This window comes from Manihot esculenta, chromosome 16, assembly GCF_001659605.2.
Source record: "Manihot esculenta cultivar AM560-2 chromosome 16, M.esculenta_v8, whole genome shotgun sequence".
Classification (NCBI taxonomy): domain Eukaryota; kingdom Viridiplantae; phylum Streptophyta; class Magnoliopsida; order Malpighiales; family Euphorbiaceae; genus Manihot; species Manihot esculenta.
The window spans coordinates 31899175-31914366 of record NC_035176.2 but is presented as its reverse complement, the minus strand read 5'-3'; the positions used below and the strand labels follow the sequence as shown (position 1 = coordinate 31914366).

The window sequence follows — 15192 nt, the reverse complement described above, 5'->3', positions numbered from 1 at the left end:
TTCCGCTGTTAAATTGCCCAAAACGTTGAAAATTCTGGTGAGTTGACTTGATCCATATCGGATGTCCCTGGGAAAAGGGGCTTATGGGATAAAAGCTCAGCCAGAATGCAGCCCAGTGGTCAACCTCCAGCCCGTGGTCTGTGGATCCACGTTCAGGTTCAGGAGCCCTGAACCGTCAAATTCAAAAACGTGAATTGAGTAAACCGTGCCAATGACCCCCACCTTTAAGAATAAAAACTCTCCAAAATATCGTCTCCTATGTCGCTTACTGTGCCTTTTGCAAGAGAAGAGGCATCCCATCTCAAATATCTGTTTCCTCCAAGTAATCATGAGCCTTGAATTCACTCATCTCTTGAACACTCCGTTTGAATCAATAATTTCGCAATTAATTTTAAAAAAAATTATTTAAAAAAAAATAAAGTCTCACATAATTTCATAATAATTTAATTAAACACTTTTTAAAATGATCATGCTAAACGGAGAGAAGTGTGATCCATCTCTCCTAATGATCCATTTCTCAGTATCCTTGTGCTTCTTGGGAAGAATTCTCCATCACAAAAGCAACTACCAATTACAAAGAAAACATTTTAAATAATTAATTTCAACTACCAAATACTCAACCTCATGTAAAACACGAATAAAGCTAAGAAAAACATTCTAGTTGTTGAATTAAGGTATTTCTATTTTATGTTCTGGAGAAGTTCTCAAGGGAGGAAATCTCAACTGGCACAGCATTAAGATTTAGCTCTCATTGAGGGCGTGGGTCCTTTGAACATCATATTGCATGGGCACATAGCACATGATATACTCTGCTGAAACCAAAATGTAGGCCCAAATGCTATGAAGCCAGTCCTGAGAACATTGCTTTGCTCCACAGCAGCTGACAGTGTCCAGTGTAAATTTGCAGTGTCACCAGTCTTCACTTCTGTCCTCATTTTGCAAAATAATAATCACATTGAATTGTTGCAGTCAGCTGCCTGCCACTCTTCTGGCTCCTACCACTTTGATGAACAGAAAAAAAAAGTGCTTAAATAATAAAATTGCCAATTTGGCATCCTGTCATTGTCATAAACGTTTTTGCCATTTCTCATATAAATCGTTTTTAAATAGACAGTTCCATCTTGTCATGTTTCACATGCACAAGGCAGTTCAAGATGGCATCTGCCCTTAATTTTTTTTTTTTTTTTTTGTCAGAGATAAAACACAAACTAAGCTCAGAGTCATTGCCAAAAATCATGGCAATTGCATATGCCCTTAATTGGGTCTTACCTGATTAAGGATGCTAGAGAGTTAAAAGCAATTAGGAATTTTTATGTTCCAGGCTTTAATTCAATGAAATTCTTAGTATCAGATGAGCTTTTATATTATAATTGGTATAAGAACCGCTTAGGGTTTACTAAATCTCACATTGGCAAGCTACGAGATAATTAAAGAATATATATATCCTAAATTGAAACTACTAAATAACTTCTATTAATAGTTTAGGCTAACATATTTTGAATTCACAAAATGGAGGACCTTCTTATTCATTGCTTGCTTGTGGGAGCAACTGCCTGGGAAAGTATCATGTCATGAACAAATTTTGAAGAACTGAAATATTTTGCATAACAGGACTTTGGAGCATTGTTTGTATCAAAAAGATGGATTTGTCTGAAAAAAAAACCATCAGTATATGGTTGCCAGACCTGCAATGAGAAAATAAGATGATCCGACTCGAAAAGGCAGTTAAGGAATTCACAATATTGTATTAGCAACTAGCAGCAAACAAGTTATTATACTTTACCAAATACAACAATAGAACTCGATTTACTTTTTGAACAAGTACAGGAGAAGAGAGAATGAACAATTCCCTCTGAGCTTTCAATCAGTCTGTAAGTTGACAAACACTTTCCCATAGTTCAGACCTGGTTACTGAGGCTACAACGCGAACAAAAGCATACATGTCACTGGCTGTCATGAATCAACACTTGACCAATATCCCAAGTCTTTTGCACAACATTGTTTGATGCAGTCAAAAGTAGGATTAGGCTAACCATCTGCTGTCACTGAGCCCCTAAGCAACACAACCTCCACACATGATGCTCCTGCAATTCATAGAGGCTCTTATCAAAACATGCATCATAAGGGAAATATGCAGATTATGCTATGATGGGTTCAACTCTTGGTTGGCTCTAATGAGCCGGGGGGAAAGCGAAAACATCTCCTCTATTACTGGGGCGTGAAATAATTATTGAGACTCTCGATACCATATTAAATTTGGATCAATCCTAACTCACCAAGGAGTGCGACATGTTATCCTATCCCAAACCAATATGAGATTCAACATTCTCTCTTTATCCCATTCTCAATCTTCAGGAGAGTGGTATGTGATAACCACTTCAAATGCAAATATGGCACTGTTAAGCCAATGCTCAGCTAGTGGCTGATTCTACATTAACAGACAACAGCCTTTGTGCTTGACTGGTGTGAAAAATATCAACATAGAGGTAAAAGAATGAAGTTACTAACGCAATTGCGCGACCAGAACTGCGGCGCCTTTTCTTCTTTTCCATCTCTTTCCTCCTTGGAGGTTGAAGAACAACCTTGATAGCAGTATCAAAAATAGCTTTGACATTCTTAACAAACAGAAAATTACTGGTGTTATTCATCAATTCATTCAGAGAAAGGAAAACAAACATGGACCTTGAAGAAGATAAACAAAAGATGCTCAAAATTTTTTCTTCCAAGCAATCTACCTGTTGAGTCTTAGAGCTACATTCAATATATGCTGCTGCACCAATCTGCTTCCTCAGCTCCTCTCCCTATTCATTATAAGCTTGCATTTAGCTACTTCTATACCATAAGCCCAAATTTTCTCCCAAAAAAAGAAAATTCATAATGGAAGCCAAAGACCAATGATACATCCTTGAGCAGATGTAATGACATTAGAACTCGTATGATCAGCTAGATATCCCCTGTCTTCACGAAGATCTATTAATATCAAAGAATACAAGTCGTTTAGTTTACAGCATTGTCAATGAAAACTAACACACTTCTAGTTTGCCAAATACATTACCTAATTTTGTACCAACAAGAATAATTGGAACATTTGGTGCAAACCGACGAAGTTCAGGCATCCACTGAGAAAAATCAGAATGAAAAAGGAATAAGTTGCTGATGTATGAACTATCTAATATGTAAATTCAGAAATCAAAGCTTTGTTCTTGTGTCAAATAACCCAAATTTTGAAATTTTCATAAATTCAAGACAAGAAAAGGAAATAGAAAATATGAAATGCCTTGTTACAAATATGATCTGAAAAATAAGCATTACCCAAGGAAAGTGAAAGTAGATAAAAGGAAAAAGTGGTGCAGCGCAGGAAATTTAAAAGTGAGAAAAGATTTCAGCATTAAAATGTGTACCTTCTTGAGAACATTTTCATAACTTGCTCTGCTAATTAATGAGAAAGCCAAAACAAATATATCTGCACCTCTGTAACTCAGTGGCCTCAGTCTGCTATAATCTTCCTGACCTTTAATTATGGAGAAGTCCTTATTAGTAATAAATTACGTACCAAACAAAACCTAATATCACTGACCAAACTTTGAAAATCATCACAAGCAGCATTTGAACTTAAAATGAGATTTTTTTTTTTTTCCTTGGATGAAATAATCCAGGTACCTGCAGTATCCCACAATCCCAAATTGACAATGTTCCCATCCACAGCCACATTAGCACTGAAATTGTCAAAAACGGTGGGTATATAATCCTGGCACATGAAAATAACAAGGTCAACTTGAAGTACATTGTAAGAGATCCATAGCTTAATGCTGTTCAATGAACAGCTTGAATGTCTTTCAATGGAAGCCTTCCACAGATAGATAGAGATAGAGAGAGCGAGAACTACAAAGCCAACTAAAGATTTTATCTTTTTCACAGTCCATTTGTTGGGTGGGAAAATCCAGATGGAGAAACCCAGAAAATTTTGTTAATGCAAAGAAAAAGGGAGAGAAATGGGGTTCTTGAAGGACTTACAGTTGGGAACTTGTTGCTGGTGTAACAAATAAGCATACAAGTCTTGCCAACAGCTCCATCTCCAACTGTAACACATTTAATGAACTTTGAAGCACTCATCCTCTTAATTAAAAAACCCACAAAACTTCAACAGTGGAATGATTGTTTAGGTAAAGCAAGACAAGGAGGAGTGTATTACAACTCTCCAGAAAAGTTCAGTAATAGGTAAAAGAAGATGCTTGGCAGGAAAAAGGTTCAAGCTTTAAAGATAACAAGTTAAAGAAGAACAAGGAGAAGCATGAGGTCAAGGTCTGCATATGTGGTACAAGGATGGGTGGGGACTGAGTCACCGAGTCATACAACACTGCAGGCACAAGCCCCCTTAACAAATAAATAAATAAAAATATAATATTTAGAGAGAGGGAGTCCTTTGTCTGTAGTCAAAGGGGCCACTGCACTTTATCGTCCCTCTCAATAAATTTCAAATCCAACCGAAAAATTTTTTGAAATGCAGAAAATGGGCCCCACTTTCAAACGGCACCTATAGCTAAATGTTCAAACACACACATATCCTCGATATCTCTTGAACGTATATAACATATCAAATTCAAATATTTACTCTTTATTAATAAAAATTTAAAAGAAAAATAATTATTTATTGTATTCTCTCTCTACATAAGTATTCTAAACTTTTTTTGTAAAAATATTTTAATTTTTATAAAATAATTTATTTTTTATTATTTAATTTTAATTTAAAAAATAAAATATGTCAATCAATATATATATAAATTTAATGATAGAGAGTATTCAATTTAAATTAAAAAAAATTGATTGTATTTAATTAATTTAAAATTTTAATTTAATTTTTAATTTAAAAAATTTTAATTACTTTAATTCAGTTTAGATCAGAAAAAAAATAAAAAAAATTAAATCAAATTGATCAAATGTTTATCTGTGGTCGTGACTTAAAAGATTGTTTGAAAAAGATTGTTGGAAAACAACAGATAGGGAAACAAGAAGAGAGGATTTCTCTATCACATATTGAAACGTGACCGTTTTAGACATGATTTTTTATTAAAGTAATATGTTGTAGGCTCTACCATTATCCCTGTCGTTGCACACTTGGGATCGAATATACATGGATCCATCTGCAAAATTATATGTTATCATTTCGAATGAGTCTATTAAGTAAGAATTTTAGGTATTAGATCACGTGAGACGAGACACGTCAATATATTTAAATTTAATTAGCAAAATGATATACATAAAGAAAAACTAAGACAAAGAGATTCCATTTTCATGTTTAGTTATTACATCATAAGTTTGGGTTTATCTTATCCTCAGCTTGTAATTAGTTTGTCCATATACTAATTAGCAAAGTGTTTGACACCATGAAATTTATGTATATAAATTTGTTTTAACCTTAGTTTCCTTTAATTATTTAAATTATCTCCATTATAAAGTTTATATTTTCATGAATTTATTTCCACTCCATTTCTTCTCTTTTCCAAAAAAATTATGATTTCAAATATTATTAAAAATTAAAAAGCAGTGATTGTCATTTTATTTTATCCAGGTTAAAAATATTTTTATATTAATTTTAATATTTTTATAATAAATATATTTATAAAAAAATTATTATATAATTTTATAAACCCATTAATTAATATTTTAATTTTAAAAAATACTTTTAACCATTAATTATTTTATCATTTACTCTCTATAATTTTAAAAAATTTATTAATTAATTCATATGTATCAGTAATATTTTAGATTTTTTTTATAATATTTAATAAATAAAATTAATGAAAAAATTAATTAATAAATTTTTTAAAATATTAATAATATTTTAATATATTTTTTAAAATCAATTGATAAATTAATAAATTTTTTATATTATAAATATTAAATATTGTTTTAAAAAAATCACGTGGTCATATGATCAGTAGCTTTTTAATTATTAATTATGAATGAAATGTCTAAATTTTAAATAAAAAAAAAAACTTTATCCATCCCATATGTAAGAAATTAGTATTTATATAAAGTGTAAAAAAATATTAACAGTAATTTCAATATAAATGCCAAACAGATCCGCAGTTTAAAAAAAAAAAAAATGTTGACGCAGTTCACAAGATTCATGGTCTCTATGCAGAGACCATTTACAGCATCCATGCTTTTTGCAATTCCATGAAAAATGGGTCCTACTTAATTTTTCTTGTGGGTCTTAGTACATTGGAAGAAAACATTTTTCAGTATGAATTATATTATAATTCAAATCTTAAATGATAAATTTCACCCAGTTAACTCAACTAAAAGGCATAATTTAGAATTTGGACGGTTTTTTTATTTTTAAAAAGGAAGGATATGTTTTAATAATTTGAGCTTTTTGGTATAAGATCTTGGGTAATGTCCCATTCAATTTGTAAAAACAAAACCCATCACACAGCGAATTAATCTCTTTCAGAGGAGAATGGGTGTCAGGAAATTATCTAATTCATAATAAAATTCTATTGATTAAATTTAAAATTAAAATATTACGAAGTTGATCAATACAACCTTAAATAAGATTGGAAACGATAAACTAATTGAATTTAAAATTACTCTCTATGAATGTTTTTCAAACAAACTAATATATTTTCACAACAATATTTATATTTTTTTAAAATTTTTTTTAAACATATTATATTTTTTCATCATCTTAAATAATGCATTATTTTACTTTCAAATAATAGTTTATTTATTTCAAGAATTCTACAAGAAGAATATTTTTTTTCCCTTAATTCTCCCATCTGGATGATGAATCCATTTCTTATTTAATATGGCATTAGAAAAGGAAAAGTTCATTAGTTGGCAAAATAGTTTAGTGACACGAATTATATAACAATGTTTTAGTGCAATTAGTTCGGATGAGGTTTGAACACACAGATTTCACAGGTATGTACTACTAATGAGCTAAAATTTGTTGATTGGATTGTTTAATTTTTAATAATAGTATGAATTAAAAATATGAAATCAAATTCATTACTTTTAATTACATTAGTTATATTTTTTAATATATGGAAAAATATAACTAAAATGAATTTTATATAATTTATAGAATAATCATGCAAAGGAAACAGTCTCCAAAGCAATGCCCATAATTCCCACTTTCGGGGATTTACCAAATTTTCTTGCACAGTCCCATGGCATGACATCCAACATTGGCCTACGTTCTTCCAAAATCACGTTGACCAAGTTCTCAAGTTCACAAGCAAACATAGATTTAATGTTCGTGCTTTAACCATAGGTGGTTCATTAACTCCCAGTAAACTACAATGCTTCCTTCTCCAATGATATAAATAAGAAAGCAACTCCTTTATTTCCTTAATCATCATATGGTATCTCAAACAAAGACATTGGATCCACACAAAAAGAAACACCAACTCCATGGATCCATTACAATAATATAGCATCGGGAGTAAAAGTTTTAGACACACAAGCAACTGGACTGAGAGGGCTACTAGGGGGAATTTAAAGTCCCTTTAGGATTTCATCAACACTGGAAACGGTGAATTCTCCACCTTGTTCAAGATTTGCAGCCTTCACCTTGAGATCATCAACCAAAAGGGCAAACCTCCTGGATCGGGTGCCAAGTCCTTTGTCGCTCAGATCAAGCTCAAGGCCAAGGGCATGTGTATATGTTGCAGAACCATCAGCTAGGAATTTGACGTGCTTGTTTTCAGGGTACGATTTGGCCCAAGCCTTCATTACAAAGGGGTCGTTAACTGCAAAATAAGATCCAAAACCAGTACTTAAATGTTGAAACACAACATTACAATCAGTTATACAAAAACGTTGCTTTGAGCAAGCATTAGAGTTCAACAAAATCCAAATTTGAGTTTTAGATCCTACAACAATGATCTGTTAACCACAACAGCAACCAAGAAATTCATTACAAAATATGTTCAAACAACAAAAGAAAAAACTCAGTTAGAGCTCGGTTGGCATTGTGCTTGAAGACGAGAAAAGTGCTGTTTAGAGAGGGCCTGAAACCAGCAGTTTCAAAAAAGAAGGCTTTTTTTTCTGTTATCTTGGTGTTCTCATGCCTAAATATATCAAATATAATTCCAAATTCGTTTCTAATACTTTTTACCAATGTATTTAAGAAAATATTTTTCCGCGAAGAAATTTAAAGCAACAAGTGCATTTGGCGAGGCGTAGAAAATGGAGAAAGAATTCAAGCATAATGGTAATTTTATCAATAATGTTCCGCATAAACTTCTTACACTAGAGAACCATGATGACCATCCAAAAACGGAGAAATCAAAGGTCGGAATTTTCATTAAATGAATCCGTTATTCACCAAATACTTGGAATTGCCAATACAAAGTCAATAAGCGGCGGAAAGGTAAATTGTTTACCAGGAAAATCGTAAAGATGTCAACTAAAAGCAGAATCCAAGTCAAAATGTTTGAAGCTAAAAGAAAAGTAGTAAATCGTTTTAGAAGATATGTACCGCTAATGCACAGAATTTCTGCGACTCCCTTCGATTTCAGCTCCTCTGCCTTCTCGATAAAGCCCGGCACATGCTTCAAGCTAACGTACACGCCCAAAAAAAAAAAAAACTCCTCAACTAAACATTCTTAATTACAAAATTAAAAAAGATCACCAACAGCAACCAGCAATAACAGAGAAAACGAAGAATTTTACCTGCAAGTGGGGGTGAATGCACCAGGAACACCGACGATTACGACTTTTTTACCGGCGGCGAGTGAGTGGATGGACACCTGCTGGAGCTGATCCTGCTCATCGAAATGAGCAAGAGTTCCGTCTGGTAGAGTATCCCCAACGGCGATCGGAGCCATAGGTTAAGCAACAGTATCTGATTTTTTTAAAGAAAGGGTAGATCGGAGGGTCAGCTGTAGCGAGATGCGTCTGTGACTGAGACTGCTTGGATAGCTCCTCTATTTATACAGAATGGCAATCTATTAATTGCATTTGAACAAATTTTGGGATCCGGCTACTCTCTTATCATTTGATTTAGTTCCAAAAAATCGTAAAGTTTGGTTTAACACATTATCATCAATGGGATTCTAAAATATATATATTTTTAAACTTAAAAATTATAGATATTGTTATAATTTTAAATTACATTATTATTTTCTTTTATAATTTTAGTTTCATCTATTTTCTGAAAAATATTTATTTACATTTATTTCAAAAATAATAATATTTTTGAAATTACATGGTTGTTATTTTCTTTTCTAAAATATGAAAAAAAATTATATAATTTTATTAAATTTGAAGTGTCTGTCTGGTGGAGGCGGTGTGGAATTTGTGCAATTATATTGCGCCACATGGCGAGGCATCTTCTGTGAAGAGATTCTTTTCATATTTGAGCAAGGAAACCTTCGTAATTTCCTCCCCAATTTGGTCAGCTGTTCAAAGTCTTCCTCTTCTATGTATATATTGGATTATTTATTTTACTATTTTATTGGATTGTGACGTCATCTGTCTTAATTTATTATTGGTTGGAGAGGTGAGAGACTCGGTCTTACCATCAATAAAATTTGATTTGTTCTATTATTAACAAAAATATGTTATTATATTTAAAGTAATTTTTTATATTTCTTAAAATTATCAATATTTTTCGTAAAAAATATTAATTTTTGAAAATATAAATAGTTTATTTATAAATTTATAAAATAAAAAAACAAATATTATTTTGTTTTGAATTATTATGTAATTAATTTTTTATAACATGATTAATTATGAAATAATACATTTTATAAAAAATGAAGTAGAATATAATTTTTTTTATAAAATTTAATCAGTTTTTATAATAAAATAATATTATTATTTAAATAAAATAAAAGTAAAAACTACATTTTTCTATTTATGCCAATAAATATGTGATTAAGTTTTATATTATAATATAAATAAATAAGTTTTTCAATTCAAATAAAATCTTCCTTTAACTAAAATACCTTAATTAACGAGAAAATAATAAATATATAAAATAGGTAATTATATTTTACTATAGTTAGTTTTAAATTTTAAAATAGATAATTATTTTATTATTTAAATAATTTTAAATTAATAAATTATTTATATATCTTTAGATATTTATTATTTAAAATTAATGTGTGTTTAAATTTCTTATTTATGAGTATAATTAATTTTATTTGATAATTATGTAGGATAATTATTAAAAATTAATAATTTTGGTAATATTTAAATTAAAATTTCGAGATAAGATAATTAAAGTAATAAATTTAAATATTAATTAAAAATATTAAAATATTTATCATGATATCATATTATTATATTTAAATTGTTATTTTTTGAGTTTAATTAATTTTATTTGACAATTAATTAATATTTTAAATATATTTTAATAATTAATATCTTAAATTTTTAACCTTATATATTTTGTGCATTTAAAATTTTGAAATTTTTTAACATATTTATCATTAAATTTATAAGTTTTAATTCATATATATATATATATATATATATATATATATATATATATATATATATATATGAAGCAAAAAATTAAAATTTTTAAATATGATTATTAAAATAATAAGTTTAAATATTATTTAAAAATATCAAAAATAATTATCACAATATTAAAATATTAGATAATAATTTTAAATTTAAAAGATAAAAACTATAAAATATATGAAACGATTATCACAAATTAATGATTTAAAAAAAAGAGAAGATAGAAAAGTGATTATCTTAAAAAAATAAAATACTTAATTATTATATTATGTTACTTAAATATTTTATAGTTTTATTAAAAAGGTTGTTTTAATATATAATTTTAGTTAAAATTCTATGTAGATTATATTTAATTACTATATTATGTTATTTAATTATTTTTATAATTTTATTAATAAGATTATTTTAATAGATAATTTTAGTTAAAATTAGATATTATTAGATACACAATTTAAAAAGTTTTAAAAAAATTAAATTAATTTAATTTTAAATTTCATTAATTATATTAAATGTAGATTTATGTAAATTTTAAAAAAAAATTTCTAACCGATTAATCATAATGCTTTCTTAAAAAAATCTTATGTTTCTTTTAATTAATAGGATTTTGTATAAAAGTATTAAAATATTTATAATAATATTAATAAAAAGTAATATACTAAGAAAAAGTAAAATTTTATAATATATTATATTTAGAAATAAAATAAAATTTATTTAACAAATATTAATTTAATTGAATTATTTTTATAATAAATTTATATAATTTTTTATTATTTTTAATTTATGTATAATTTATATTATATATTAAAGTTAAAGGAGTAATAAATGATAAGATCGTCTAAAATACTTATATTTATATTTATTATAAATTATTTTTTTATTTTAATTGATTAAAAATAATAAATAATTTTATTATTATTTAAAATTAATTGAAAAATATAATAAAATTAATAAATTATAATTTTTTAATTTTATATTAAATTATAATATTCTAATATTTAATAGAAGATAGCATCAATATGTATTTTAGTAAGTTTAATTTTGGTAAGTTTAATCAAGTTATTCATCCTTCCTTCTTTATTTTTTTATTTATCATTCAATGATATATAATTTCCGTTAACATTCATTGTTGATGTTCTGAAATTCAGAGAGTAGAATTTTTAGTACGTGTGTGTAACGCTTGATATTTCTTTCTTCTTATTTGTTAGCGATACTTAACAGCCTTTCAACTACAGTGACACCTATTTTTGTCAGACAGGATCATATGTACAGTAGTGTCAGTCTCCTTATCTATGACAGACGACCATTTAATGCTTTTCAGTATGCATACAGAAAGGGCTGCGGAAAAACTGGGTCGGTTTACTTCTCATCCCATCCTATCATTGGGCTGATTTCCTTTTTTTTGAGCTTGGACTCATGTACGACCCAGCCTGCCATGCATTCTGGGCCCGAGTCAAAGCGGCAAAGCAGGCCTGTCCGGGGTCGTTTCGAGCTCTGGACCTAATCTACTTTTCTGAGTCCTGACTCAGCTCAAAGAAGGTGTGAGGACCGGCGATTATCAATTTTCATATAAATGGTATGTACGGATATATTGTTTTATATAAAAAAATAATATCATATGATTATATTAAAAATGTTGTTATTTTATATAAGATATTTTTATATTTTTCACATATTTTAATGATTGTGGATAATTAAAAATAGATCAATAAAAAATATTTTTCAATTAAATATTTATTTAAAAATAATTTTTTAAGCCATTTAATAATCTTATCAACATCATTAAACTTGTAATTTTCGACATACAAATTATTTTCAAGAAATCACAATTGTTCCACTGTACAATGAATCTTCTACAAGTAAATGCTAAATGTGAAAAACATTTAATTTTTTAATTATTATTTATTATATACTTCAAGTAATAGAATAAAGATATTTTAAAAAATAAATGTGATTAGCATTATCAGCCATCATCACAACTAAACATTTCCATATTCGCCTTTTCAAATCACCAAAGGAGTAATAGGGACGAGTCATCATAGAAATCATTATGCTGACCATTTTTAAAGATAGCAAAGATGGCACGAGACCACTTATTGACCCACGTCTTCGTCTTCCATTTACCTTTGACCAATTTATATATATATATATATATAAATTTAAATTCAAAATCTTTGATTAAAAGAGGAAAAAATTTCATTTTCCTATGATGGATGGATTGTGCTTCTTTAATTAAAAGCTGAAATTAAATCTGGAAAATTGCTTTAAGAAATCATTAAGCCAGAAAAAATTTACAGCATATGGTATCAATTATGTAACAGATGTTTGAGAGTTTCCGGCTTATCATGAGCTTTCATACAAGAGATGTGGGATTATCCCGTAATTATCTATTTTACATGCATAAAATAATTTCTCACAATAATTTCATGTCTTGTTTCTTTAACAGAATTTCAGGAAATAGGGCAAAACCATTGCTTCTTCTATTTCCTAACTAATTTGGAAGAAGAAATTTATTTGGAGTATACCCATTTATGATCTCTTTCTGTGTTTGATGTATATATGTGAATCACATACATCAACCAGTAGCATGTTTGATTGGAGATCCCACTGGTTTATTTTCATTTTCTTCCTCTTCAATGGTCTCTGCATCCCAAATCCTGTTGCTCTCACTCCCATAGGCTCGGCAGCAAATCAGATAGTAGAAGAAATTCAGCACACTAAGAGAAGCAAGAAACCAATAGTAATAATCTAAGTGACCTCTATTGAGATTATCTGATACCCAACTCACTTTCTCATCATTTCTAGTGGCACGAGTCAAAATCGTCACTATAAGACTCCCTATCAAGTTCCCAAATGCCATGCCAAGTGAGAAAAGAGCCACTCCTATGCTGGACATTGTCTTGGGAAACTGAGAATAATAGAATTCTATTTGCCCAATTGCATTAAAAGCCTCTGCTAGTCCAGTAAGGCAATGCTGTGGCACTAGCCACATTGCAGACATGTTAACTAAATCCCTCGGTTTATCTGCCAATCCTTCTCTAATTGCCCTTGCTCGCCTCTGGTGCTCTACTACTCCAGCCACTGCAGCGGATACACAAGAGAGTAACAGTCCAATCCCCATCCTTTGTTTATTAGAAAGTCCTCGGGGTCTTTTGGTGAACTTAGCTATTCTTGGAACCAAAACTCGATCGTAGATGGCTACCCATATTGTTAAAGTGAGAATTGTAAACACACCAAATGAAGCTGGCGGGATTTTGGCCTTCCCCACGAAGTGCCTGTCCATGGTTATTGCTTGAAGGACAGGAAATGTGTGTTGGCTTAAGGTCACTGCGATCATTATACCAGTGGACCAAATGGGCATCACTTTGATCAATGATTTTAGCTCTTCAACCTGTTTAACTGTGCAAAGGTTCCATTTATCTATAGCCAATCCATCACTATCCACGTCCTTATCAGGTTCTATAATCACGCAAGCTTTGTTTAGAAAGCTGAGGAAAAAAAAAACAAGAAGAACAAATTGTATATGAGCATACGCTGTAAAGTTTTGATTTTGATTTGAGAATATATAAGATACCTGAGTTTATCTGTAGGAATTACTAGACTTGAATCCTTGTGATGATACCATCTATCAGAATCGTTGGGAGGCAAAGAAATGTGTTTGTTCTTCCATGCTGCAGCTATAACTTGAGCAAAGCTAGAAAGCAAGCTGGTGTTGGCCTTCACTTTAATATAGCGAGAAGAACCCATGATGAACAGAAAAGTTGATGCGAACATAAACCCTACTGGGACTGCAAAGCCCACAACCCAACCAGCTGAATCTTGGATAGCGACGATGAAAGTAACTGCAATCATGACCGAAAATCCAACTGAAGCATAGTACCAATTGAAGAAACTCTGTAAAGTCTTGTCGTTTTTTGGGTCTCCAGGCTGGTCGAACTGGTCTGCACCAAATGCTAAAGAACAAGGCCTAATGCCACCGGCTCCTATGGACATCAAAGCAAACGAGGAGAGAAGAAACACCATCTGTGCTGCAGTTGGGACTGCACAGCCAGTTGAATTCCCATGTTTTTTGTCGCAATGTGGAGGCCTTGCGCTTGGAATAATGGCTGTTAGCCATAGCACAATCATTCCCTGCAAGAAGAAATAATACACAGTGCTTAATTTCTGATTATATTTATAAACTCAAAGTTAAAATGATCAGATTGATGATTTGCTTACGAGCAAGCTGACGATTGTTCCGAGCACTATGACACGAAACCGACCCAAGTAAGAATCAGAGACGAAAGCTCCGATGATAGGAGTAAAAAATGAAGCGGCTGACCAGAGAAACAATATAGTAGTTCCAGTGGCGCCACTGAGATTATATTCATTTTGCAAGTAGACGATCATATTTGCTAGAAGCCCAACTCCGGCAACCCTCTCAAAAGTCTCATTTGCTGCAAAAACAAAATGAAAATTTACAAAAGAATCTTCAATCAGCAACAAAAAATTTGAACTTGGTTTATGTTCTAGTTACCTATAATGAAAGGCATGGTCCTGAGACCACCCTTTTTCCTTTTAAACTTCTGGGTTGTGTTCTTTTCATCTGTAGTAGAGGGAGCCTCCATCCTTTGTGTCTCTGCAATGAATTTTTCTAATTTTGCAGATAATATATATAGAAATATATACTCAAAGGACAAGAACAAGGAGATGGATTTTTAGAGTTAACGAAGT

At 30.3% G+C, this 15192-nt stretch overlaps 3 protein-coding genes across 3 annotated transcripts; all 3 read right to left on the bottom strand.

Annotated features, from left to right (window-relative positions):
- Positions 1 to 1725: 1725 nt before the first annotated feature.
- LOC110603575 (rac-like GTP-binding protein ARAC7) lies at positions 1726 to 4383 on the bottom strand. Its single transcript, XM_021741335.2, is given in 8 exon segments — positions 1726 to 2084; positions 2509 to 2615; positions 2736 to 2797; positions 2902 to 2970; positions 3056 to 3119; positions 3402 to 3511; positions 3661 to 3748; positions 4015 to 4383. Coding segments are annotated over 8 exon segments (630 nt in total). The 5' UTR covers positions 4114 to 4383; the 3' UTR covers positions 1726 to 2053.
- Positions 4384 to 7328: 2945 nt separating this feature from the next.
- LOC110604220 (peroxiredoxin-2) lies at positions 7329 to 8935 on the bottom strand. The gene is made up of 3 exons (XM_021742364.2): positions 8683 to 8935; positions 8489 to 8568; positions 7329 to 7757 (listed from the first exon to the last, which is right to left on the bottom strand). The coding sequence occupies exons 1-3, from the start codon at positions 8835 to 8837 to the stop codon at positions 7504 to 7506; spliced, it is 489 nt and encodes a 162-aa protein (XP_021598056.1). The 5' UTR covers positions 8838 to 8935; the 3' UTR covers positions 7329 to 7503.
- Positions 8936 to 12738: 3803 nt separating this feature from the next.
- LOC110604263 (protein NRT1/ PTR FAMILY 1.1) lies at positions 12739 to 15192 on the bottom strand. The gene is made up of 4 exons (XM_021742427.2): positions 14996 to 15192; positions 14698 to 14915; positions 14054 to 14610; positions 12739 to 13967 (listed from the first exon to the last, which is right to left on the bottom strand). The coding sequence occupies exons 1-4, from the start codon at positions 15084 to 15086 to the stop codon at positions 13055 to 13057; spliced, it is 1779 nt and encodes a 592-aa protein (XP_021598119.1). The 5' UTR covers positions 15087 to 15192; the 3' UTR covers positions 12739 to 13054.